This window comes from Ptiloglossa arizonensis, chromosome 10, assembly GCF_051014685.1.
Source record: "Ptiloglossa arizonensis isolate GNS036 chromosome 10, iyPtiAriz1_principal, whole genome shotgun sequence".
NCBI classification, from domain to species: Eukaryota; Metazoa; Arthropoda; class Insecta; order Hymenoptera; family Colletidae; genus Ptiloglossa; species Ptiloglossa arizonensis.
The window spans coordinates 17468687-17495026 of NC_135057.1; the positions used below are offsets into that span (position 1 = coordinate 17468687).

Below are 26340 nucleotides of genomic sequence, written 5' to 3' on the forward strand. Positions count from 1 at the left end.
GTTCCTAGAATCACCATTCGTAAACGAAGAGGTCGCTTCGAAACCACTGATATTTTACGTGGTCGGTATTCCAGATCGTACGGCTGACAACATCTCTTGTAACACGAAACACGTCTATTCTGTATCTCGTTCTCTGATTAAAGTATTATTCGTTAAATATGTGCTTCGTTGCTTTATAAGAATAATTTTCGATTCGTCTGATCTACGTACGACGAATCGCACGATTAAACGTAAAATGTGAACATTTGGGCAATCACTTGGCGTTACTTAAAGTTTCAATATTTATTAAATATGTATCATAGTATTTTAAAAATAAATTTCGCTACGTGTATTCGAAAGTAATTTTATTATACTCTTATATAAGAAAAAATATTGCCAGCTTTACCACATTTTACCTTAATACGGAGAAATTTGTGTTATCGATTCAACGAATAAATTTTTATGAAATATACTTTAGTGATCGTAAAGAATATCATCTTTCTCGATCGCGTTTGAAAAGGCTAGGGAGAAAGATGTCGCTGCCTTGTTCTAATATCCCGCGTTAACGATAAGTTCAGTGCTGCCACACGTCTCGCTAACTCGATGCGCTCTCTAGCTTGGAAATTTTTGAACACACCACCACGTACGACCTCCCGTCCCGAATCTCAATGCATCTGTTACAAACGCGACCAATTCTTTGGTCCAAATACTAAATATTCAATATACCATTGTGTACTTTTTATAATTTCTTAATTTTTTAACGAATCTATACAAATATATCTAGTCAGTTGCGACAATACCAGAATCGATAATCAGTTTCGTTTCAGCTCGATCCGTTGAGCCCAATTTCTTGCGAAAAACGAACGAAACGATGTCGAAGACACAGTTTTGGTTTCGATAACAATCGTCATTATTTCAACTAGATTGAGTCGTCAGCGTATCGCTGGCAACGAATCGCGCAGGTAATGCGTTAATGATTGGACGCATCGATATTAGAAAACATAAAGAAAGGCACTGTTATAGGTGGCGGTTATATACAGCATCCTCGAATTGCCGAGCCGTCGGCTTTCTATAACAGTTCGAAAAATTTGTGACAGTAAAGTGTGTTGTCGACGCCCAGTTACTCGTGAGTGTTTCGGTTAAATTACATATATTACATTCTTCGATACGATACGCCTTTCACTGCGTCAAATCGTGAAAAATCCGATTGGATCTAACTGGCCATATATTTGGATGATATCGTTTCGGAAGAAAAACTGATATATTTGACGAAATATCTAAAATGGCGATCTGAAAAAACAATTATTTCATAGCAGACCTATGTGTGTAATCGACCTGACTCCCGTTGAAATTTGACAGACGCGTATTTGGTTTCTTGTGCAAAACAATTATTTTTTCGCGAACCTTGGGGAAACGCTGATGCTTTCGATTAACGTTTAGCAATTGTGACTCTTTACTCGGAAAGTATACGACAGAACGTTGCGGGACGTAATTGGACGTGACTGGATGTAATGGGACGTAACGAGACCTGACGGAACTCGGTGGGACTAGACAAGACCAAACGCGATGGAACGGAACGAGACAAAAATTCACCTGTGTCGCTGACAAGTAATCTCTTGTAAGAAAGCTTCCCGCGTATTAAATTAAGAATCGTCTATAGTAACATACTACTCACTTTTTTGCACAGAAAAATTAAAAGCTGAACAAGAAAAATGCAGACAATTAAGTGCGTCGTAGTGGGAGACGGTGCAGTAGGTAAAACTTGTCTGTTGATTTCGTATACTACCAACAAATTTCCATCCGAATATGTTCCAACAGTATTCGACAATTATGCGGTAACCGTTATGATCGGTGGGGAACCGTACACCTTAGGATTATTCGATACAGCTGGTAATTGTCAATTACATCGAACTTACAGCAATTCCGATTACTTTGTTCTATCTTCGAACGAGTTTGCGGATAACTGTGCCGCGATAGAATAATTTTTAATACGTTTAAACATCTTTTACCGTGCTTAAGTCGCCTGGATTACATAAAATTGTTTCTTCAAAGGTCAGGAGGATTACGATCGCCTACGTCCTTTAAGCTATCCTCAGACCGACGTGTTTCTTGTCTGCTTTTCCGTCGTATCGCCGTCGTCTTTCGAAAATGTCAAAGAGAAGGTACGTCTCTAAAATTTGGCACGCAGCCCGTCGATAGTTCTTTCGGCAAAACGTCCCAACGAATCAATTAGATATCTTTTGCCAGTGGGTTCCAGAAATAACGCATCATTGTCAAAAGACTCCGTTCTTATTGGTCGGTACTCAGATCGATTTACGAGACGATGCTGCAACTATTGAGAAACTTGCAAAAAATAAACAAAAACCTATATCGGCGGAACAAGGGGAAAAGCTCGCGAAAGAGTTGAAAGCGGTTAAATATGTCGAGTGCAGTGCTCTTACACAGGTATAATTGCGTTTTTACGGCAAACCTTGCTTAGAATAGCGAAGCACTTTCGAATAATTCGTGTATCGTTTCTTTCGCATTTCAGAAAGGTTTGAAAAATGTGTTCGACGAAGCGATCCTAGCAGCTTTAGAGCCTCCGGAGCCAGTTAGAAGAAGACGATGTATCGTCTTGTAGAGCACAACCGACATCCTTTTTAAGCTGTTAGCGCTATTCAGCCGAAGACTGTGAGTTCCATCGTACGGTGCATGCAAGAACATTTTCGACGATCGGTAGCTCCGATATCCGAGTATCGGTACGATTCATCTCTCGTTTCCGACGCATTCGACACGTGCTCGACTTAAACGAAAAATTCACACAAAAGGATGAAAACCTACATTTAATATGTAACGGAGATGCATATAAATGCACATGCATATGTATCTCCAGCTTTCATCGCCCTGTTCGTTAAAGACATATATTCAATGATCGGTTTTGCTTGAACCGACTCACGGCAGCGAGCATCGATACTTTCAGACGATCGCACGAAAGAAACGGCATAATCACCGAGACCTACAAACATCCATACGAGTTTCGTAAAAAAAAATTTGCAAAACATTCAACTATTTAATGTGTAAGACGTTTTTATTGATAAATTGGTAGTGTGAATTTTTTAATAAATCAGTTTTAAAAAACGATTCGAACCTGTGAATACATTTTTCACGATATCTACTTCGATAGTTTTGTTTCTTTTTCGTTTCGTGATGCAACACGACGCGATGGTAATTTCGCATACTAATTTTGATTTATTTCGCAAACAATGGCGAAATTTTCGAAACTTATCGTTAAATTTGTTTTCGATGGATTCAGATTCCATTGTACGTTTGCCCGTTTATCCCGAGTACGTACTCCGACCTTGTTAATTTACCTAGATCGCCGGAGAAGATGTTTTTGCGGATATTTGCGAAAAAGATTAACACAGTGGTGTGTGCTTAAAGCTTTATTTACATTCGCTTTTTTTCACGGTAATATCGTTGAATGATTAAGTAAACTATCGTACATGTAAAACTTGTTCTTAAATTTGGCCGTTTATTACCATGAATGTTTGGTACCTAACTTTGGATTGAAATTGATCGCATTCGAATATCGTTTACGATATCGAATTTGATCTTACATTCTACTCTAACACGTTGATACTTGACTTTAATATTTAAGTCGCTACAGTACCGATTGCGATACACTGTCGTTACACACGTATCCGGATAATGCACACGCCCAGATCGACTCTTTTGGCGAAACAATGCGTGTACGAGTACGGTTTCGCTTTCCACGAAAGACGAAGCGATACCACGAAACGTGTATCTCGATGTAAATATGCTTTGCGTACGCGTACACTATCCATACGTTCCTCGTCCAGGAAGGGCAAAGTAATACTAACTACGCGACGCGAAAAGTTCCTTTCGATCGTTTCTCGGATTTATCGTCTCGCGTTTGAACACTTGTATTATTTTCGTAATAGAAAAAATACGGAATACTGTTTTAACCGTGATCGATCGTCTATCTTTCGGATTATCTCTTGGTTTCGTTATCGCCATTCCGAGGCGGTTGCACCGTCGTTTACAACGATAGGTTTTTGAACATTAGTCTTTCTCTCGTAAGCACGAAACGAGGGGAGTGGGGTATGCAGCGCGATTAAAGAAAACGGAAGGAAGAGGTGACGGTAGAATATCGTTGCACGAAAAACGAAGCGAAAAATACGGTCCCCTTTTCCGAATACTCGGTCGTTTCGATCGTTTCTTTTTTACGAAGCAACAATATTATGGTAATCTATTTTGTACGAAACGTCGCGCAAATTGAAATAAAATATCTCTGGTTCGCGATAGATCGCACCTCTTCTTTTACGCCATGATATTCCTAATGATCGAATCGCGTATCAATTCCACCGCAAACATTGAATTCAATTGAAATTGTAAATAATCATCGTCGGCTATACTTACACGCATACATAAACATCGTTTGAACCTACTTTGGTTTATACTTCTGGTTAATAGCGTACGTATTTTACCGTGACTAGAATCGATGACAACGTACCTACGATGCACACGTTGTCGTTATGAGGTACGACGTACGACAAAACGTAGTTCACTTTGACTCTTTTTTTGGGCCCAATTTTTAAATGCGATAACGGGCGGTTCGTTGAGTCGCGTCATAATCGGTGGAGGAAAATCCAGGGAAGAGGGAAATTTTGATCGGTAATTTCGCGCATCTTATCTGTAACGAGTTTGTTCGATTCGTTTTTTCCGGGGAAAAATGTAGCCCGACGCGGATCCCTGGCGATATTGCGTAAATCGGCGCTGTCCGAGGTAAACTACGGAGCTTGGGGAGCTTCCCCCGTTCTCTGTCTCCGTTAGCACGGTACACAGAGTAACGCGTTACGTATGCGTCGCGCCTCATCGAACACATTACCGGCACGTAGAGGGGAATAAAGTCGCGCAAGAGTCGACTCCTCCGGTCGTGGACAGCGCAGACGTATGCGGACAGTTGTAAATTTACCGTAGGCTGCGTTTACCCGAGCGAAATGAACGGCCATACTTCGATATACGAACACGCGCTTAAGCTGTAGCCATTCATCCGCGTTTCGGGAAATACTTTGGTATACGAGAAATGTACGAAAACGTGGCTAGCTGCGTTCTAACGTAGATACTTAAACGTTCATCGCGTAATATACCGAATTTTGGGCATGAGTTGGCAAAGGCACGCCACTCGGATTGCGCGCAACGTAAGAGTTGGGCGCAAGTAGAATTGTTCCAGGTTGCGGAACATCGTGAGAAGTGGCGCTGGCCGCACCTTCCGGAACGCCGCGCTCTATCACCGCGTACGGGCCGAGAACTTGTTGTTGTTGTTGTTGTTGTTGTTGTTGCTGCAGTTTCGAAGGTGAACAAGGAATTTGCAACGAAGACGAGGACGAACAAGAGGAGGAGGACGAAGAGGAGAACGAGCAGGAGGAGGAAGACGAGGAGGAGGAGGAGGAGGAGTAGGAGGCGGACAAGGACAAGGAGGCAACGGAGGTGCAAGGCGCGGTGGGAACAGATTGGAGAGATCCGCGCGTAGATTCGGAAAAATGATTCGGAAGCACGAGGGTGGAGGTCTGTTGGGGCGGTACCGTGGCAGTGGATAAGGAAGAGGGAGAGTACGCGGTGGCGCAAGAAGCGACCGAGGTAGAGGAAGAAGAGAGAAACGTTTGAGCCGATTGTAATTCGGACGAAGGTGTGACCACCGTGCGTCCCAAATGCACTTGATAAAATCGATAAGAACTTTCGGTGGTCGCGACTCCGGTGCCGGTGTACGTAGCGCATCTCGAAGGTGCGATCACGGTGTACGAGGACGAAGAGGAGGGTGCTGGTGCGGTGATCGTCGACGGTAATCGATAGAAGGTGGGTTGATGATGGTGTCGATGATGTTGATGTTGGTGTTGGTGTTGGTGTTGGTGTTGATGCTGATGTTGATGCTGATGCTGATGATGGTGTACTTGCAACGAGTGATTCGCGGTTTGGGGAACCGGAGGAAAAGCAACCCCAGAAATTCGAAAATCGTCCGGCTGTTGTTGATGATGATGATGCAGATGGAGATGCAAAGTTTGTTGCGCGGGTTGCAACGCGATAGGATTAGGAGAGGCGGCGGTGGTCACCGAATGACCGATCGAACCAGAGGGAACGGGTGAAGCGAGATTGGTTTGCGCAAAACCCGATACCGGCGACAGCGAACGATTCCCCAAATGATAGTATCTCAATTGTTGTTGCGAGACGGGCAGTGATTGCGAGTGCGTTTGCGGTCGATGATCGTTCTTGTTCGAGCACGGGTAGGGATACCGTTCGATGCGACTCGCGTAACTAGGAGACGGATGAGCCGGTAGTATCCGCTGAATGTTCTGATAAGTTGGATCGGAGAGACCGTTGTACGGTACGAAATACATGGTGCGATAACACTTGCCGTTACCGGGTAACGCGGTACTCGCGGTGGGCATTACGTTGCAACGATAATTGGAGAGCGTGGTTGCAACGGGTTCTGCTCGACCGCGGCGGGCAGTGTTCGCGGCGTAATCTCGAGCAACGGTGATACCGTCGATGTCTTCGGCTCCCGCCGCGACGCCCCGCTGAGCTCGCGTGCTCCCACCGTTCGGCTGTTCTTGAAAATATTGTTGCCCGTTCCTTTGTTCTTGATAAAAACGGAACGCGGCATCGTTCGCCGATTGTTGCGCGTGCTGTTGCGCGTGCTGTTGCGCGTGCTGTTGCGCGTGCTGTCGCGCGAACACGTCCTCCGTACACGGGCCGTGTTCCAGGGAACTCTGACCGGCAACGTTCGTGTTCTCCACGATCGTTTGATAAATATCGTCGATTTGTTTCTGCATCGTGTTTATTCGATTGATCGTGTTCGCGTCTCGCTCGTCGGTAACCAATGTACCGATTATCGAACGCGGGACAGAATCGTCGATCGTTTCGTCGTACAAGGCGAATCGACCGTCGATTTTCAGACAGTTACTTTCTCGATAGTTCGGCAACGAAGACTGAAAGTTCGATCCGGGAACACTCGCGTCATCGTTTTCTAGAACCATTCGATGAAAAGTTTCCTCGGAAATATTGTTCGACGGTCGCTGTTTAATACCGGTTACCGATGGTCTTCGATTAAATCCATAATCGTTCAATTCGTCGTCGTCGTCGTGGTCCTCGTCGTCGTCGTTGTCCTCGTCGTCGTCGTCGTTCTCTTTGTCGTTGTCGTTGACGTTTTCGTTTTCATTGTCGTTGTTGTCGTTGCCATCGTCGCGGTCGTTGTCGTCGTCGTGGTCGTTGAGGTCGTTGAGGACGTTTCCCTCCTTCTTCCTTTCCGCGTCGTTGTTCTCGGTACCATCGTTTCGATCGTTTCGATCGTCTCTACCGTTATCGTATCGATGCTGGCCAACATTGCATCGTACCTCGCCGCGATTCTTCTTCTCGTTGTTAACGCGATTGCTGTTGACGTCGTCGCGGTGTACAATACCAAACTGCTGTCGAGCATCGTCGCCGTCGCTTTTTCCATCGACGATTCGATCGAGTCTGTTGTCACCGACGTAGCTGTTTATATTGTTCATCTTGGGCAAGTAATGATCTTCGACCTCGTTGTAACGACGCTTGATTCTCTCGGTTCTAAATTTGTCCTGTTCGACGAACGCGAGTAATTCGTCGGACATATTGTCCCCTATGTCGGGTCTGTTGCCGATCGTCGGTGTACCCTTGGTAACATCCGGCGGGCCAACGTAACTTTGATCGTCTTCGCGCAAAGCCGCTTCGATGTCTTCCAAACTGTACGGCGAAATCGTATTGTAACTAGCCGCTGAATCACGGTTCTCGCTGGCGACCATCGTTCTGGAATCGTGACGATAATAGTCTTCCTGCGTATCCGTACTGTTAACGGTTACGCACGACAACGGCGCCAAACTGGCCAAGAACTGTCTACGCGCGTCCGAGTTATTCGTTTTTATCACGGAATTTCTCGCTTGTTGACACTCTTTGCCAAAGTTGTTACTCTTCCCGTTATTGCCGAGACCAAGATCCGGCATGTTTGAATTTTTCTTGTGCACAAACAGATCCGTTAGCTTTCTGTAAGTCGATTGATTCTGCGGGTGCTCGTTAACGATGCACGAACCACCGGGACCACCGGGACCACCGGCACCACCGTTTTGCTTATGATAATTCGAGGCCGTGATCGTTGTCGCTACCGCGAACGACGCATTCGACGTAATCAAAGTGGTTGCAGTCGATGTTATCGTCGCCATAGTTGTACCGGATAACGCACCGAATCCTGTAGCCGGTGGTGCCATTGTCTGTAACGTCGAAGGCTTCGTCGGGATTTCGAGAATTTCGGAAAAAGGTTTCGTCGATGGTTTAAACGCGACCTCTTCTTGTCCCGACGGGGCACCGCGTGTCAATAATTCGACATCCGTTTCGGCAACCGTTACCGGAGCGCCGCCGATCTCCGTAGAATTCGTACACGGATCGTCCTCCTCCTGATCCACGCAGGTCAGCTGACGTATTCGTTCTTCCAGGGACAAGTTTTTCAACGGTGGATTCTTTTTTCGAGAACTCGACCGGTACTTATCGAGAAGACTTCTGCGAAGCGTGTTCCTCTCGATCGTTCTTCGAATTAAAGTCGAGTCCTCGTCGAAGGAATCGGCGCTACGACTCTCGGAAATTTTTGATCTTTTCACCGGGTCGAATAAACGCAAACTCTCCAAAGCGGCACGGTGTCCCGGACAGTTTTGCGCATCGTCGATGGAATTCGTCAGAGAGATCAGCTTGCTGGACGGTGCCGGAGGCGGCGAAACGAATTTCGGATTCGGGAACAATTGACTGACGGCGGAATTCGGCTTCGAACTGTTGCTCGGCAAGGAAGAGTTGCCGAGTTTAAATACAAGGGAGAGTTCCTTCGCCTCCGAGGGTGTTTCGTTTTGCGCGAGCCGATAGTCTTCGCCGGAGTCTTCTCCCGGAGCGGTGCTCGATTTGGTGGGCAAGGTTCGTTGCGAGTCACGGTTATCGGTGACGCAAACGCGTCGCCGAGGTTCCTCGTTCGCGTGGTTGATCGTGCCGTGGGTCGCGACGATCCTTTCGCCGGGACCGTTCCTCCTGTCGCCTCTCCTTTCGTTCGCCGAATCGATGTCTTCTCGTCGGACGAACCGTTCTTCTTCCTCGCTGATTTCGCGAACGATACGTCGCTCCGTGACCGTTGTCATAGTTATCGTCTCGACGAGATATCGATGACGTGCCTCTGCAAACAAAAAATAACAACGTGTGTGCGCGTACGTACGATATTCAACGATTCCCTTACTTTGCGTTTCGTTTCTCTATACTAGACGGTTCCACTTATTCGTCGTGGATCGATTCCGCGTTAATTATCGGCAAACGCACCGGACGGCTAAGGAGAAGAATGCCGATCGAACCGAAGCTACCGCGACGAACTACGAACAAAAGGATATCAACGAATAGACGAAAGAAAGAAGAGGAAATGTACCGGTAGATGTTGTCGGTCGTTGCAATTGTTCGCTCGATCTTTTCTTCCCACTTTCATCGTCGTTCTCCGTTACCTCCTGGTCGTACGGCGATTCTCCTTCGATCTTTGCATCTGTAAAATCGTACGAAAACGTCTTAATCTCACGCACGCGTGCATACAGACGCGTGGAAAAACACGGTACGTATACGGATCACGTTGGAAAGAAAATGAAAATATTTACAGACTTGGGACGCAAACGGTGAAAAATGCGTACGTGGTCGATTAAAATGCACGAATACGTCTGTACAAGTCTGTAAACGTTCGTTCCTCGGTACCCTGTATACGCGCATTTACGCGCATTTACGCGCATTTACGCGCATTTACGCGCATTTACGCGCATTTACACGCGCGAGAAGTACATCGAGCGAGAAGCAACAAGCTTATTCCACAAGACGGTGATCACTTTTTGTCAGGAATGCGCGCATTCGTCCTTGCTGCGTACCGTGAAAACACCGGAGTCACGCTACGTTGTACATACTTCCGATGAGCGTAGGCGCCGCGCGCGCGTTGCCGTTTCAACGTTCACGAACCTCGATGATCGTGCCGGATCAATGTTTACGTATACTATATACGCGTTACGTGAACACTGACCAAATTCCGCGGCGTACTTCTCTATTGCGAAATGCGAATAACGAAAACATCGTTAAAGTAGGATCGTCGTCGTACCGTCTCGTCTCGGTCGTTCAACAACTGGAAACACACGTGTCGTGGGAAAAATTACGTCGACTCTTTCGAGAAGCATCCATTATTAACCACCGCGCGTTCCATAGAAATCGGAGTCTATGGGAACGCGCGCTAGTTCTCTCGAGTTGCCACGTTGGAACTCGTCGCCGCGTTGGAAAGTGAACATTTTCTCGTTCGTATTTCTCGAATCGATCGTCGTAATTCTACGTAAACGATACGCGCGACTCACCTAATGTTCCTTGACAACGAAGATAATCTAACGACGATCGCGAGCAACACTTTGCTACGTCGGAGAGCTCACCGTTGGAGTAAACGTCTTTGTAACCCTCCGGTGGGCTGAGCGTCTCTTGCTGATGCTCTTGCCGCGAAAACGTCTCTAGCAGTTGCGACGATGGTGGTGTCGGTGGTGGTGGCGGCGGTGGCGGAGGTGGCGGAGGTGGCGGTGGTGGTGGTGGTGGTGGCGGTGGCGTAGGAGCTGGTGTTAGTGCCGATGATGGGGGTGCTGGTGGTGGTGGTGGTGGTGGTGGTGGTGGTGGTGGTGGTGGCGGTGGTGGTGGCGGCGGTGGCGGTGGCGGTGGCGGTGGCGACGGCGGCGGTGGCGTTGTCGAGGATATCGCGCTCGAGGGTGTTAGAAGAGCGGACACGCTCGTTTCGCGTCTATCGGATTCGACGGTTCGCTTTCGATTCCCATTCTCCGGCGCTCCATCGATTCTCTCTCGTCTCTTTTTCCCCCGTATTTCCGGCTTTCTCGTTCTCTCCGATTCCTCCGCTACCAATTGTTGCTCGTTCGTTTTTACTCTCTGCGATTCTTCGTTCCGGAGGGGCTTTTCCTCGACGTTCGGATCCAGGTCCAGATCCAGGTCCAGGTCCAGTTCCAGGTCCACGTCCGCGTCCACGTCCTCCGGTTCCTCGTCCTCCTCGTCGTCCTCCTCTTCCTCCTCTTCCTCCTCCTCCGGTTCCTCCCCCGCGTCGTCCAACTCCTCCTCTTCCTCTTCGTCCTCTTCTTCGTTGCTGTCAGTCGCTATCTCGTATTCTTTTTCCTCCTCGTCTTCCACGTGCAATTCCACGCAATCGAATCGTTGGCTGTCACAACCCCGTTCCCTCGCCGCTTTTCCGTGTATCTCTTCTTCTCTTTCCCCGTCGTGATATCGTCCGTTATCCGAAACACCGAAACGGAGGTTCCATTCGGCTCGACATTCTTTGCAATTACCCAGCCGTATCAGATCGTGTTCCTGGCAGCAACAATCGCAGTCTTCCTCGTAATCGGCGCAACATTCTTCTTTGATCAATATTATATAATCCGCCGCAAAGAACTCGTTCAGTTTCTCGTTTATCACGACTCGATTCTTCTGCGACCTGGCCTTGGATTGACCAGGCTTTTTCAACAGAGACTTGAGAATCTTCGCAGGCTGCTCCGCCGGAAGTTTGCTTCCGTGCTCCTTCATTATCGGGGCTTCTTTGCTCTCTCCTTTTCTCTCCGTGTATATCCCTCTGCGTCTAATATGGTACTCCTTTCTCCCTGTGGTTGCGTTATCCGTCCTTCTCCGCGTGCCGTTACCGCTCGGCCGTCTCGACGGACGGCCCGCTTGTGCCGAACAATTTCATTTTCGATGGAAAAAAAACAGAACACCGCGAGCACCGGTGCACACGCGCTCAGCGCCACTCTTAATCGATTACTTACGATCGATTAGGCGATCGCGTTAAACGATCGTATCGTGGAATTGGCGCACCATACTTTTCCGACGAGCGTTCGATCGACATCAATTCGAAACGATACAGCACGCGATACGTGCGTACAACTCGAATCTTATCGTCGAACGTGAACCAACGTGTTCAAAGAAACGAGTTACCGCGTCGTGAGAACCACCGTCGATCGGAATTATTCGTACGCTCGGGAGAAAAATCGACCCGCCGTTATCTCTTTTAACGGGGTAAACGAAGACGGGAGCACGTTCGGAAAACCCATCGTATACGAATCGATGGGTGCCGTGTCTTTTTCGCGGGGTTAACCTTATCAGCGGGGAATGCCGATGTTTCTACGAACGGACCGAAAACTCGAACAAGACCGCGATGCTTGCAAACGGAACACTGGAAGAGCGAAATTTTCCGCGGACACGCACACCGAGCTTTCGTACATTCGATGCACTGCAAATATCCGTGATAAACGACGCTTGAAAATATTATCACCGTTATCGCTGTCACCAACACCGGTACCGACACTCTTTACCGTCATCGACCGTACCACCGTCGCCACCGCCACCGTTCTCGACGCTATCGTTAACGTTGCGCCGTTGCTTCCATCACGGCCATTGTTTTCTTTTTCTAAAGAGATACAGTAGTTCGTTCCCGGTGCGCAAGCGAATGCTCGTTTCTAGTAACACTCTACCGTTTATCGATCTTGGACGGCGAACGTGGGCGCACTTCTAAACGACACGACGCGCCGTCATGGTTCTCGTTGCGATTCGTACTTTCACCGTAAATACACACATACGTGTGTACATTCCTCGCACGATCGAGGCAATACCTATAGCTTAACACTCGTGAATGTTAATTAAACGTTACCAGAGTTCCAAACGTTTCGATACTTTCTTCGATGGTCAAATCCAAAAGCGGAAACGATATTCGATTCTGTCGGGGGTGGCAGTGTCGGAACGCAAAATGTCACGTACGCGTACGGTTCGTTGATCAGGAGACCGGTAACGATCGTGCTATTCGCGGCGCGTTAACTGCGACTACCGTTGCGATGCAATGGTCAGAACCCGTGTCTGCACCGACGGCTTTCAATTCGAAACGAACATCGAACGAACTAGCTGTCGTCCAACCGTCTCAGCCTCGAGAGGACTCCACCGGGCAACCGTTCTATGGAAATGGAACGGTCTTCTATCGGTTTACCGTCGGTGGACTGCGGTCTTCGATCTGTACCACCACGGACGATACATAAATTCGACACCTTGCGCGATGTCGTTCGGCACAAGGGCCGAACACGCTTAAATCCACTCGTTTTATCGCGCACTTCGCGTTTCAACCGAGAGATCCCTACAACGCGAACCAGATATAAACGAACCGTTTCCTCTTACGGAAGTTGCTTTCCCACGATCTGAAATACCGACCTGGTGAAATATCAATGATCTCGAGGTGACCTCTTCGTTCCGGAACGGTGATTCTGCGAACTGTATTCGACCGAACTATCAAAGTCGGTAAGTATAGATTAGACCGTGGTATAGACTTTACCGAGTCGGTATTTCAGATCGTGCGAAACCAACTCTCCCAAGATGAAACGATTCGTCTATATTTCGTTTGCATCATGGATAAGGGTCGTACGAGGGGAAAATAATAAAGTCCAACTTCCCCTTCCTCTGTACGATATGTTTCTATTCTAAACTAATTTACACACATACGTGTATGTTTGTGTTGTGTTTTCTAGCTGTCATTATTCATCCTGCGATTCTAATAACACAAACAAGACGGTAACGTGCCATGCGAATAATATCTTTTCTTTGTTCTTTGTATAATACATTGTAATAGCTACCAGATACACTTTGTGTATGCAATAGTAATTCGTTAATGCCTGTAAAGCTATATTTAAACGACCGGATTCATTGTTGATTAGTAAGAAATGTCTCGAGTTTATACGACAAACGTTTCTTTGTTGTTCCAACATTGTTTGTTTTAAAACAAACAACACCGATCAATTTCACCTAATTGAATTTATTAAATTTCTTGAAGAATTCCAGGTTAAGGATTTTTACATTTCTACAATTTCGTACTCATAAAAATTAAGTGACATATTACGCACACTTTGACATGTGGAAACCATTTGAAGCTGGTAGTTCGCCAATCGATTGGTGCGAACGTAATTACAGCATTTCTTCTAATATCGCAGAGTTTATGAACACGGTTTGTATTTATTACAACGTTCGCAAGACGTACCAAAACTATTTATCTTAAGATCGAAGATCCAAGTAACGAATATTGTCTTTTTCAAAATGTTATCGCTACGGAGAGAACACGATCCTTAAGTACATAGCTTGTTCGAATCGTAATACCTGTTATTTATCGTTTCGGTGTGAAAGCGATGGTACACCGATAATGAAATAATCGAAATTTTGTTTGTAGCTGAGCAATCTGGTATTTTTGTTACTTCCCCCTGTCCTTATGCACCTCTTCAGAGATTATGGGCGATTTGTAAATCCTGGAATTCACGTCATTTGGTTCCTGTTAATGATAGTAGGTCTTAGCAGTGCATACTTTCATGCTACCTTGTCCCTTATAGGTAAGTGATCGATCGTCAAAGATTTCGAGGATACGAATACGTCTAAATATTATGTATTTTACTATATCGTAACAGGACAATTATTAGACGAATTAGCAATTTTATGGGTATATATGGCTGGTTTCTGTATGTTTTTTCCAAGAAGGTATTTTCCAAATATTTTACAAAATGACAGAAAACTTCTTTCCGTATGCGCAATGTTACCAACCCTTATTGCAACTGGCTTGTCGATTATACATCCGGCGATAAACGCATTTGCATTAATGAGCCTTTGCATACCGGCATTTGGATTTATGATAATTGAATTGAAAAGGTAAAATTCTCATGTAACATTCTCGATCTAGCTCTGTAATGTAGCGTCGAATTATAATCTAGAACGTGCTTTTCTTAAGGACAAGGTCCATGAAAGTTTATAGATTGGGTTTACGGTGCGGTGCTGTTTGGTTACTAGCTGTTGTTTGCTGGTTAAACGATCGTTTATTTTGCGATACCTGGTTGAATTTGAATTTCCCTTATCTACACGCACTTTGGCATTTGTTTATTTTCATTGCAAGTTACACAGCAGCTGTACTCTTTGCATATTTCTCTGTAAAAGATGAAAAACCGCAACAATCACCGGTATTAAAATATTGGCCAAAGGATGACTTTGAACTTGGTATACCGTACGTAACTATTAGAAGTTACATTAAACTCGATACAAATACCAATATATAATTATCGGTGCGCGCGCGCGCGCGCGCGCGCGTGTGTGTGCGTGGGCGTGGGCGTGGGCGTGTGCGTGTGCGCGCGCCCGTGCGTGTGTATACATACATGCATACACATTATATAAATATCAACAAGTCTGCTTTGCGTTTAGCAAAGACCTTAATTTTGAAAATAAGAAAGTGGAAACATAGTAGACACTGAAATGTGCTATTTAAATTTCTTATTTTAAAAACTTAACTTTCTATGTGTTTTTACAAAGAGAAATATATATCTTACGTTTGTCTGTCTTATATAGGAGGTAGATTTCTCTCTTTAAATTTGTGATATTACTCTAGTTATTACTTTTTGTACAAATATACGTAATTAAGAAATGAATTAATCTTTAGAGGTGTAACATTAAAATAGAATATGAAAGTATTTATTCTCTTAACAAATGTGAAGCGATATTGTTGTAATATATTTGTGTACCGGAAGACAAGATTAAATGTAATACCGAATGGAAGTAATTTTGTTGCAATCTTATATTGTTTAATACGATAAAATTAAAAATTTATTAAATTTGTTACCGCACTTGGATTTTTCTAATTTTTTTCAACCGATAAAAGGATAGTCTTTTTTATGTATTATTTTAGCGGGTAAATCTCTTCTTTCGGAAAAACGTAGTTGTTGCATTCTTCTGTTTTTCCTACATTAAATTCGTAATAAAATCCATACCTTAATTGGACAATTTACACAATATATTTACATCCTTTAGAGATCAATACCTCGAGTATGGTTATTACAAATATAAAGCGATACGTTTATGTACTTTTATCTGTGAAGAATATATTTTATTTGACAATTAAAAAATTGTAGGTTAAAAGAAAAAATTTTTAATTCAATCGTTAAAACAGTACAATCCCTATAACGATACATCTTTTCTATATACTTGGATTAATTAGATACTTATTTATAAAAACAACCAGCAATATTCTTTCTTGCTTTAAGATTCTGCAAATTAAGTTTCTTTTTCTCCTCTGTAAACAACAATATTCTTATCAGTTTCGTGGATTTTAACCTCGTACAATATATCCGAGTTAGTCATAATTTTCTTCAGTTCGTTAAAAATGTAGATGGCTACGTTTTCGGTAGTTGAAATAACATTCTTGAAATAAGGTACATCCTTGTCCAAGTTCTTGTGGTCTAATTGATACATCAATACTTCTTTCATGTACAATTTTAAATCCGTTAAGTTCATAACCATACCTGTTACACTGTCCACAGGTCCACGTACGGTAACTTCGACTAAAATGGGATAAATGCGATTAAAATTTATAAATATTAACAAATCGATAATAATTACCTGTGTAATTATGACCATGGCCCCAATAGTTGTTACATTTACCATATATATTTTTATTTTCTTCCTCGGTTAAATTGTTACTAAAGAAATGATATCAACATTATAAACACTGAATATTTCCATGTACATTGTTAAAAAATTCTCGTTTATTCGATAAACTGATTTCGTACCTGTGTAAACGATGACAGCTAGATATTGTTTCTTTCCTGCTCAAATATGCAATTGGTCGTGCCATTGCCTGTTGCTGACCGAAATTATTAGATTCCGATATCTTTTATACCGTTACGAACACGTAAAACGATTGCTTCTGTTAGAAGACTAGAATCAAGCAGGATAACAAGTAAAAATTATTCAAGCACCAAAATGATCGCGAATGTTTCTTTGAAAAAATCTATATTTTTTCATAAACATTTTCATTGTTTATTTTGAAGCTTTATTTTGCGAAATAGGCATACATTTAACGAGAATGTGAATAAAAGAGGAATATGCGAACGGAAACGTTTTATCTGTCAAAGTAAATGACAAAAACAGATAACAACAAACTGTTCGGGCAGATACCATTGAACCAATTGAATTGCAACGATTGCGTGTCAGACTTAAAGGAACAAATCTGGAATACGACAGAAACTGATGGTGAAGATCAGTGAGTTTGTGCCATCACTCGTTCGGTGTGTGGTATAAGTGACTTTGCGTTGAATAAGAATATTTCCAATTTATACATTTTAATTCTACCCTTTATAAACAGACCGTATCTGCCGTTTTAATGTGAATGCAAATACTTTACAACGATCGTTGTTGCCTTTGAAAACGTCATGCCGGTGACGCCCTAGAACTCGCTAGAATTAGTCATTTCGTGTAATGTGTAATGTATAATACGATCTAGCATATCGAACAAAACGATCAGCTTAAATAATAACACTGAATAAAAAATGGATAGCGAAGGCAGGAAGATCATTGTTTGCGATAATGGAACTGGGGTAAGGTTATATGGTTTTGCCCCTATTACTTGTTTCTATTCGTATCTCTTATTTACTTGAATTTCTCTATTAACGTTAGTGTTTACTAAAATAACAATATGTGATGCGACTGAAGAAGTATGTATTCTATACATATCATTTTCTTTTGTTTTGTTTTCTGTTTTCAGTTTGTAAAGTGTGGATACGCAGGAGCTAATTTTCCAGCACACATATTTCCATCCGTAGTTGGACGTCCTATTATTAGAGCAGTCAATAAGATAGGCGACATTGACGTGAAGGTAGATTCCTTAATTTCCCAGATTCAATCCGTCAATTAGATTATTTGTCTCAATTTCAGTCAATTATTTATGTGGAAGTCGATCGTTAATATGGTTTGTGGACAAAATTTGTTGCTTTGTATTTAGTATATGTTCTAAGATTAAGAGTACTTCGTACTACATTAGGTAAATACTTATAGTCAATAATATTGAAACAGTGTATTAATTATTTACTTAATTTTCAGCAAGAATATTGTATTCGTGTAAGTCAATTCATATTACACTGTCTGCCTAAGTGTTTAAATTTGATTGAAAATAATCCGTGCGTTTGTCTATCGATGTAAATAAAGTTTGACTTATTAACCTCTTTTACTAACAAATATCAAAATGGAGTATACATGTCAAAAGTAAGATGGATATTATTTTTCAAATTCTTAGAATACATAATAATTCATTTACCAAAATTTAATCGATAATCAAGGGAGTCGAAATTAATCAATAAAGAAGTCATTGTTTCAATTACTTGCAGTAAAATCATCCATCGCGTTAAAAATGATCATTGTTCTATTTACTTTTGAATATACAAGGAACATAAAATATTTAAAAATAAAGATATTTACAGAGTTGACATTTATATTTATGTGCGTGCGTATGGGTGGGCGGGTGTACACGCATATGTACAATTGCGTTTCTATAATTATCTAATATATTTGTATGCTTACAATTGCTCTCGTAGGATGTGCTTAACGTGCCTGTAAGTTTATCGCATTTCTTGATGATAATACGTACATTTATTTATATTGCACCAGTGCTTGAAAGACCCTACAAAAATTTTATTCACCTATCCATGGAATCATCATCTTTGTCGTCGTACCTTCTTTTTTTTTTTTTTTTTTTTTTTTTTGCTTGCGTACTTATATATGTAGCAACAATTTAAGTAATTGGTGTTATATTATCTAAGTGATTATGTGAATATTAAAAAAATAGAAGGTAATGTACTTGAGAGTAATAAAGTTTTGCTAATAGGAAAATAGAAATAAAAATTAGTTTTATTAGAATAGGTATATTTACTGTTCATTTTCACAGTCACCTTTATTCCAAATTATTTAATTTGTAAGAAGTTAGAGCAATGTGTTAAACGATTGGAACACTAATAATTTATATTAATTTAATGTATACGGATAACACATAGTTATGTGTTAAATCACTGTATGTTATTACCGCAGGATTTAATGGTTGGAGACGAAGCAAGTAAACTTCGATCTATGTTAGAGATTAGTTATCCAATGCAAAATGGAATTGTTAGGTGTGTACATGAATCTATGTATATCTACATGTATTCTGAATTATTAAATTATTAAAATATCTAATAGGAATTGGGAGGATATGTGTCATATTTGGGATTACACGTTTGGGAAGGAAAAAATGAATATTAATCCAAGGGAGTGTAAAATTTTGTTAACGGAACCACCAATGAATCCTATTACAAATCGAGAGAAAATGATTGAGGTAAAACACGATTTTTTATATAAACTTTTCCTATGAAAATCTGCCACGATTTAATTTTGAATATTATGAAATGATTTTAGGTAATGTTTGAAAAATATGGTTTCGCTGGAACGTACATTGCGATTCAAGCTGTACTTACGTTATATGCTCAAGGATTGATTAGTGGTGTTGTGGTCGATTCTGGAGACGGAGTCACTCATATTTGTCCCGTGTTCGAAGAATATGCTTTACATCATCTTACTCGGCGGTTAGATGTAGCTGGTCGAGATATCACAATGTATTTAATAAAACTTCTTTTGTTACGTGGTTATGCATTTAACCATACAGCTGATTTTGAGACTGTTAGGATGTTAAAAGAAAAATTATGTTACATTGGATATAATATCGAAACTGAAAATAAATTAGCACTCGAAACAACAGTCTTAGTTGAGTCATACACTGTAAGTAAAACTTTCTACTTATATAGAAAATACAGGTATGCATTTTAGTAAGTAATTTCTCAATTCTTATAGCTTCCTGATGGAAGGGTAATAAAAGTAGGCGGTGAAAGGTTTGGAGCACCAGAAGCTTTATTTCAGCCTCGTTTAATAAACGTCGAAGCTCAAGGAATTGCTGAATTAGTATTTTGTACTATTCAAGCAGCTGATATCGATATAAGGAGTGAATTATATAAACATATTGTTCTAAGCGGTGGTAGTACAATGTATCCAGGTCTTCCGTCTAGACTCGAAAGAGAAATTAAACAACTTTATTTACAAAGAGTATTAAGAAACGATACTTCAAAATTAAATGTAATTATGAAAATGTAATTTTAATTGATAAAAACACATGTGTTTGTATACTCACTCATATGTGTTTTCAGAAATTTAAGATAAAAATTGAGGATTCTCCCAGACGTAAACATATGGTATTTATGGGTGGTGCTGTATTAGCAGAAATAACAAAGGATCGGGATTCAGTATGGATAACAAGGGAAGAATACGAAGAAAAAGGTCTTAGTGTACTAAAAAAATTAGGTTCCTATGAATCGCAAAGAAAATAGTCATTGAAATATAGAAAAGAAATACACATTTTTTACATCTGAAGTCATTTGAGAGTTAAATGCAAGTTTTCATATTTTGCTTTCACAACTGATTTATACTAAATTATACGTTTAATTCACGTGCAAGCAACAAACAATCGAAAAGGTATGTAATGTAGTACTATAAGTTTTAAAACTATTAAAACTCATAATGGAAATTAATTTCATTTTAAGTATATTAATATTCAATTGTATTAAATTAAAAATTAATATAAATTGATTTAAATTTGCAACAAATGATTGTAACAATGTTTACGTTTATATGTTTGCCATGATGCATAGCACATCTGTAGATGATATACATTGTAAATATAGCTGTCACAAATACTTCCTTTTCATCAAATTAAAATGCAGCACTTGTCTGCTGTTCAATAGATATATATTGTGAATTACAAACAAAAGTATGTCTACTTCTAGCTTATACTGATTTAACGAAGTTCAATTTAAATGTCGTATGTATGATTACATGAAAAAACAATTTGTTAATATAATGGCTAAAATTAAGTAATGAAATTTGTAAATATCACATGATAATAAAAGCATAAAATTTTACTACCTTTTATATGTAAAATATGAAGGTTGATTGTGCTATTTTATGATTTGACTAGATAAAAGCATTTACTTAATTGCACTTTTGTATAACATTGTTCTAAATTAAAAAGTATTCTTTGCAATAAAATTTTTGAAAATATTTTCAAAAGTCCTTACTTTTGAATAAGTAACAGATTCTCAATTTTGGCCATTATTGTAATTCATAGTAATTAATTTGTAAGAAAACAGAAAAGCATTTATACGCCTCTATATCTTCCTTTAATCACTGAAAGAAAAAAGAGAAAAACTACTATTTTAATTAATACTTAAATGTTAAAGCACATGTCATATTTAAAAGACATATTTGAAAACATAGAGCACATTTAAAACGTCTAAAATTGACAGAATAAAATGCAAGTTTCAATCAATCTACACAATACAGAAGGTATGAGGTTAGGGTATTTTATACGATGTACATTAGGGTGGTTCTTAATTATAGATTGTTGACATTCTCTCTCTCTCTCTCTCTCTCTCTCGTTAACCCCCCCAAAATGGTTTCAATATATAAAAAAAAATAACGAAATACGTTGCTGCAAATATATACTGATGTTTAACATGTAAGTAAAACCATATAAGAACAAATCCGTTGCTCCTAAAGTTTTAAATGATAAAGTTCAAGACTGCACGGTACGTTTTTCCGTTATCCGATCAAGCTGATACTTTACAAGACTTATTCTTGTATATATTGGAAGCATTCTGAGGGTAAAACTGAAAAATTTCAACCATCTACAATTTTGGAGTACCCTAATACGCATGGCCGGGGACGGTTAAACAACTGCGAAAGAAACGGTTGCATTTTTATACAATTTGAAGTGGCGGCGGAGGGGTTCTCGTGTAGTTTTATATGTTAAATTTAACGCCATATGCGACACTATTATTCGTTATCGAATCAAACTAATATTTTACAGGATTTATTTTTTCTAAGTATTGAAATCATTCTGGGAGGTTGACGGGCAAAAATTCAGAGGTCAAAATATAAGGACCATCCTAATGTACATACACAGTATCGGATAGTTTCGTAATTTTAGTTAAATAATTTATAGAAATAAATTTATTTCATATGAAAACTCTTCCACTAATTTTTAAACCCTGTTGTACATATTTAATTATCAAGGTTGTGTAAAGATAAGTCTTTCACAATTAGTAAAACTAAATTAGAAGATTTCAGTTAAAACTATGTAAATATTATACGACAACAGAAGAAATATATATTCTCAATTATACATTGTGACAAAATAACAATGATAAAGAATTGGTTTAAAACAAAAGATACAATGTGATTACGACAAATCTACAACAGTCTTTATTATGTTTCTCCATTTGACCTTTATATTGTGTATCAATGTACACGTTATATATAAATAAAAATAACAATATAATTTGTATTATACAGTTCCGTATTTAATTGGATATATAATGTAACAATAGATAAATGTGTATGTATTCGATTTGTTAAGATCTGTACAAGTGGCTTGTGACAGCATTCTGTATAACAATAAAGTAACAAGCTGTTATTTAAAGAAATATAATTTTTAAACGGTGCTTTAGCGCGTATGTCCCATATTACAAAGTTTATATTGGAAGTGTATATAATATTTTAATAAATCACTTTCAATGTAATAGTTTGCATCCCTGCTCCACTGAGATGTTCGCGCGCGCGTGATTATTGATCATGTTAAGCAAATAAAAAAAGAAAAAAGGAAAAAAACCAGATATAAAAAACACTTTCGTTTACACTGGGAGAGTTTTTGCTTCCAAATTTTTATACTGTGTAAATTCCGATTTTTCTCTTTGTTGTATTAAATCGTTGGAAGCGCAAAGACGCTTCGATGTAGTAAACAAAGAATTGGATGGAAAATATGAAATTTTTATAAATTACACTTAATATGTAATTGGTTTATCCTTACACTGATCAATACAAAAGCTAGTGAACCGTTTAAGGAACTTCGGATACTCCCTTTTATAAATAGCACGTAAAACAGATGCTGGAGCCCATCCACCGGGATTAACTATAATCGACAGATAAGAGCGTTACATGCATATTAAATTAAAATATACATGGTTATGTACGATGAACTAAATTTAAAACGAAAGAATATAATGTAATACGAACCAACGGAACAGTAAGTTATTTTGCACGTAATATTTTCTCTTTTTATTTCTTCTTCATCTTTTGGAGGATCAATAAATGTTTGACATACGAGACACACGGTTAAATAAACCCTTACGCATTTTCCTGTATTTGGCTGTAAATAAACATTCTAATGTTAATCAATTTTTAATATCTAATAATGTTTAACTTGTAGTAAAACTTACAGGATAATCAGGATGTTCTGTACTATGGTTACAGACTATCCACAAATCGTGGGCGTCCGGATCTTGATCGTCAGATACTCTACGCATATGCGACCAGAATAGTGCATCTCTTTGACTTGCTGGCCAAATTCGCTTATGCGTTTGTAGAAATATTAAAGTATCTTTAGAAATATTTTCAACCACTGTCATGTCTTCGAGCGTTGCTTCCCATCCACTTCTGTATTCAGGGCTAAAGAATATATCACAAACTTCATGACCGGTAACTCCTTTCACAACATGGCAAGCTTTTAAAGGGTCTACTACTAAGCCATCCACTTCTTCTTCGCGTCTGTACATTCGCATGTCACCATCTTCGGCAAATAATTGCCATCCTCCAGCTCCTACTCCAAGTCGCGCATAATGCAATTGTTGCATCGTTATTCTTTCTATCTGTGAACATATTTAATATATGAATAAAAAGAAATGCATTAAATTATTGTAATATAATAATTACCTCTGGCCAAAGTCTGTGTTTAGATGCTGATGTAGTAGGAGTTATTAGAATAGAAACTGATTTTTGTTTCAAACGATCTCTTAGTTGATTTTCTTCATCAATTTTATCTAATCCAGTCTCTACTGCATCATAAAATTCTTCGTCACAGAGAGCACTGTGTGGACCTTCCTTGAAAATTAAAAATTTTATTTATTACACAATCTGAATTTCTCCAGTTTGGTACTGTAAATAGCAAGTTCTTTTGAATTAGTTACATTCATTTACTCACTCTGCTTAACATTATTTTCAAGATCATTTCAAATTAAACTATTGTATTAGATTTTTATAAAATCAACGATTTTAAGTACAAATTAAGTAAGCTGAATATCCTTTATATCCTTTCATAATTTAAAGACTAGTTAAGGTGCGACACTTTTTAATAGAGTGTTTCTATCCGTTGTGAAAGTACATACTAATGCAAATACGCTACATAAATTTCACAATCAATGTGTATGCATATATATGTACATAGACGGTATCGGATAGTATCGTAATTTTAATTAAACAATTTATAGAAATAAATTTATTTAACACAGGCACTTAACACAAATTAATTGAACTATTTTTAAACAGATAGATGATTTAATAGCATAGTTTTGAAAGCAGCAACTAATACGTTACGTAATCTAATTAATAAGCAAGTCAAGTATATCTTAGAACTCCTTTGTATGTAAATGAATATTAAAAGACACAAGTATATGTTATGTACAGAAATTGTTTTGGCATAATAACATAATACTTTTGTCAAATATTTTATGTATTTTGAACTATTATGTACTACTAATTTATGAACCTCATAGTCTGGACCTCCATGGATAAGAACCCTAGGTCTAGGAGAGTCACCTTGATGCATTGCAACTTGATCTTTTAAAGTTTTGTAGAGTTCTTGCACTTTTCGTTTCTTCTCAACTTCTTTTTCCCATCTACGACGCCATGCATCTTCTCGTTGTACCATCAACTCTACACAATGTTGTAACGTTGCAAGTACACCTTCACTTGTTGCTTTAAATGTTATTGCTTCCCCTTTAAAATCTACCGAGTGTTCGGCTGGATCAAACATTGTCTCAACTTTATTTTCTGAAATGAATATCTTTTGTTCAACATTATAATTCTTAGTCACTAAAAAGGATATTTGTTTGAAACGTTTGTAAATGCATGAGAATTACAAAACAAATGAGTATAAAACAAATGAATGTAGATAAACAGAAACTACTCCCTTACATACCTTTTATGGAAATATTTTTTGCATTTTCTGCACAATTATCAAAATACTTTTGTAGAGTATCGATTTGTTTAATCAGTATATCTCTGAAGGTTTCTAGCTCTGCTAATTTTTCTTTTAACCCTCTAACACCACGTTTAGTAAAACTACCTGCACTTGTAATAGATTGGGTATTCGATACAAGCGAAATGGCACTACCATGACGTTTCAGACTGTTTTCACTTCCATAACCAGACTCTGACTATTTAGAATAAATGTATATTTAATAAAATCAAAGAAACATCTGTTAATTTTGTATATATTCAAGTGTGTGAATATTCTTTTTGAATTTTCAAAGCAAGATTGCAATACCTTATAAGATTTTAAAACATCTACCCAACGTTGTTTCTCTTCTGGACAATTTGCTCTTAAATACCATACTAGGCAATCATTTACTGATACATCAAACCTACATTCATCAAATTCGTGTGCCTAACAAAACAGGTGGTAAAGAGTAATATCATGACTCTTTCTATAAAACCAGCGAATAAATGTATATAAAACTGATCACTTCATATCAGTTCGTACCTTAATATCAGCTTTATACAAACTTATTGAACCACGACATCCAAATCCACTGTCCTGCTCAGATTTGTAATAAGATAAAGTACCATCTTTGAGAACAATAAATCTAGTTTGCCAGCCATGTATATAATTTGTCCATTTGGATAGTGTACCCTGAAGTTCTGGAACTACAACCCCATCGGAACCTTCTTCGTCTACATCGTCACCGTCTACTTCTGCTTCCATACACTCGATATCTTCGTTGGCAAGTCGAACTGTTTCTGTTTCATCGGCCATTCTTACAAGCGAATCTCACGGCTTCGATGTTGATTGCTTTCAAGATAAACTCAACATACCCGAGGGGGTATATTTAAAGTTACCCTGATACGGGCTAGTCTATCCGTAACTGATTGATTAGCAGTTTAAAATTTGCGAAGTAATGGATCAGTAATCGTGCACAGGCTACGTTTTAGAACATGTTGATCATTGATTATCATACACATAACCTTGTGCAAAATCCCTCATCGAATAAATGAGACATTAAGAACACGTATTTTTTTTTAGCAAATAATAAGAATTAGTGGCAGATAGAAAATCAACAGTTTCACTCAAGCACAATTTCCATGAGTGTTGCGTACGTGTATAATCTTTTTTGATTGATCATGTTTCTTTAAGTTGGGTAGTTTATACTTTCTATAAACGTTTACCATCACTTTCATATTCGAAGTACTATTAAATATGTAATATTATATATTATACAAATTAACAATAGGTAAACTATAACAATAGAAATGCCGCGTAAAACTGTTTTTTTCTTTACAGTAGAA

At 39.6% G+C, this 26340-nt stretch overlaps 6 protein-coding genes across 16 annotated transcripts; 3 read left to right on the plus strand and 3 right to left on the minus strand.

The window, feature by feature from the left end:
* The first annotated feature begins 997 nt into the window (after positions 1 to 997).
* Positions 998 to 3099, plus strand: LOC143152400 (cdc42 homolog). 5 transcript variants are annotated; one of them, XM_076322468.1, is made up of 5 exons: positions 998 to 1105; positions 1667 to 1869; positions 2032 to 2141; positions 2227 to 2424; positions 2510 to 3099. In XM_076322468.1, exons 2-5 carry the CDS (start codon positions 1692 to 1694, stop codon positions 2597 to 2599), a joined length of 576 nt encoding a protein of 191 aa, XP_076178583.1. In that variant the 5' UTR covers positions 998 to 1105; positions 1667 to 1691; the 3' UTR covers positions 2600 to 3099. The 5 variants fall into 5 exon arrangements, with proteins under 5 accessions (XP_076178583.1, XP_076178582.1, XP_076178584.1 ...); XM_076322467.1 differs by lacking the exon at positions 998 to 1105 and adding an exon at positions 1120 to 1597; XM_076322469.1 differs by lacking the exon at positions 998 to 1105 and adding an exon at positions 1120 to 1587.
* A 371-nt stretch (positions 3100 to 3470) lies between these two features.
* Positions 3471 to 13035, minus strand: LOC143152397 (uncharacterized). 2 transcript variants are annotated; one of them, XM_076322456.1, is made up of 3 exons: positions 10395 to 13035; positions 9443 to 9553; positions 3471 to 9199 (listed from the first exon to the last, which is right to left on the minus strand). In XM_076322456.1, exons 1-3 carry the CDS (start codon positions 11608 to 11610, stop codon positions 5106 to 5108), a joined length of 5421 nt encoding a protein of 1806 aa, XP_076178571.1. In that variant the 5' UTR covers positions 11611 to 13035; the 3' UTR covers positions 3471 to 5105. The 2 variants fall into 2 exon arrangements, with proteins under 2 accessions (XP_076178571.1, XP_076178572.1); XM_076322457.1 differs by having other exon boundaries at positions 10467 to 13034.
* A 452-nt stretch (positions 13036 to 13487) lies between these two features.
* On the plus strand, positions 13488 to 15645 carry Bwa (alkaline ceramidase). 3 transcript variants are annotated; one of them, XM_076322465.1, is made up of 5 exons: positions 13488 to 13632; positions 13900 to 14062; positions 14282 to 14438; positions 14514 to 14751; positions 14831 to 15645. In XM_076322465.1, the coding sequence occupies exons 2-5, from the start codon at positions 13970 to 13972 to the stop codon at positions 15150 to 15152; spliced, it is 810 nt and encodes a 269-aa protein (XP_076178580.1). In that variant the 5' UTR covers positions 13488 to 13632; positions 13900 to 13969; the 3' UTR covers positions 15153 to 15645. The 3 variants fall into 3 exon arrangements, with proteins under 3 accessions (XP_076178580.1, XP_076178577.1, XP_076178578.1); XM_076322462.1 differs by having other exon boundaries at positions 13491 to 13632; positions 13892 to 14062; XM_076322463.1 differs by having other exon boundaries at positions 13578 to 13774; positions 13892 to 14062.
* Positions 15646 to 15999: 354 nt separating this feature from the next.
* Positions 16000 to 19581, minus strand: Purple (6-pyruvoyl tetrahydrobiopterin synthase purple). The gene is made up of 4 exons (XM_076322471.1): positions 19368 to 19581; positions 16656 to 16803; positions 16486 to 16565; positions 16000 to 16427 (listed from the first exon to the last, which is right to left on the minus strand). Exons 2-4 carry the CDS (start codon positions 16718 to 16720, stop codon positions 16141 to 16143), a joined length of 432 nt encoding a protein of 143 aa, XP_076178586.1. The 5' UTR covers positions 16721 to 16803; positions 19368 to 19581; the 3' UTR covers positions 16000 to 16140.
* On the plus strand, positions 16694 to 20830 carry Arp2 (Actin-related protein 2). 4 transcript variants are annotated; one of them, XM_076322459.1, is made up of 9 exons: positions 16696 to 17153; positions 17231 to 17462; positions 17630 to 17740; positions 17965 to 17982; positions 18946 to 19025; positions 19093 to 19228; positions 19309 to 19668; positions 19741 to 20019; positions 20091 to 20829. In XM_076322459.1, exons 2-9 carry the CDS (start codon positions 17415 to 17417, stop codon positions 20268 to 20270), a joined length of 1212 nt encoding a protein of 403 aa, XP_076178574.1. In that variant the 5' UTR covers positions 16696 to 17153; positions 17231 to 17414; the 3' UTR covers positions 20271 to 20829. The 4 variants fall into 4 exon arrangements, with proteins under 4 accessions (XP_076178573.1, XP_076178574.1, XP_076178575.1 ...); XM_076322460.1 differs by having other exon boundaries at positions 16696 to 17128; XM_076322458.1 differs by lacking the exon at positions 17965 to 17982 and adding an exon at positions 18456 to 18473 and having other exon boundaries at positions 16694 to 17462; positions 20091 to 20830.
* Positions 20831 to 22279: 1449 nt separating this feature from the next.
* Positions 22280 to 26339, minus strand: Cert (ceramide transfer protein). Its single transcript, XM_076321724.1, has 8 exons — positions 25538 to 26339; positions 25322 to 25441; positions 24974 to 25211; positions 24542 to 24825; positions 23710 to 23877; positions 23217 to 23645; positions 23014 to 23146; positions 22280 to 22909 (listed from the first exon to the last, which is right to left on the minus strand). Exons 1-8 carry the CDS (start codon positions 25808 to 25810, stop codon positions 22782 to 22784), a joined length of 1773 nt encoding a protein of 590 aa, XP_076177839.1. The 5' UTR covers positions 25811 to 26339; the 3' UTR covers positions 22280 to 22781.
* Between the last annotated feature and the right edge of the window lies 1 nt (position 26340).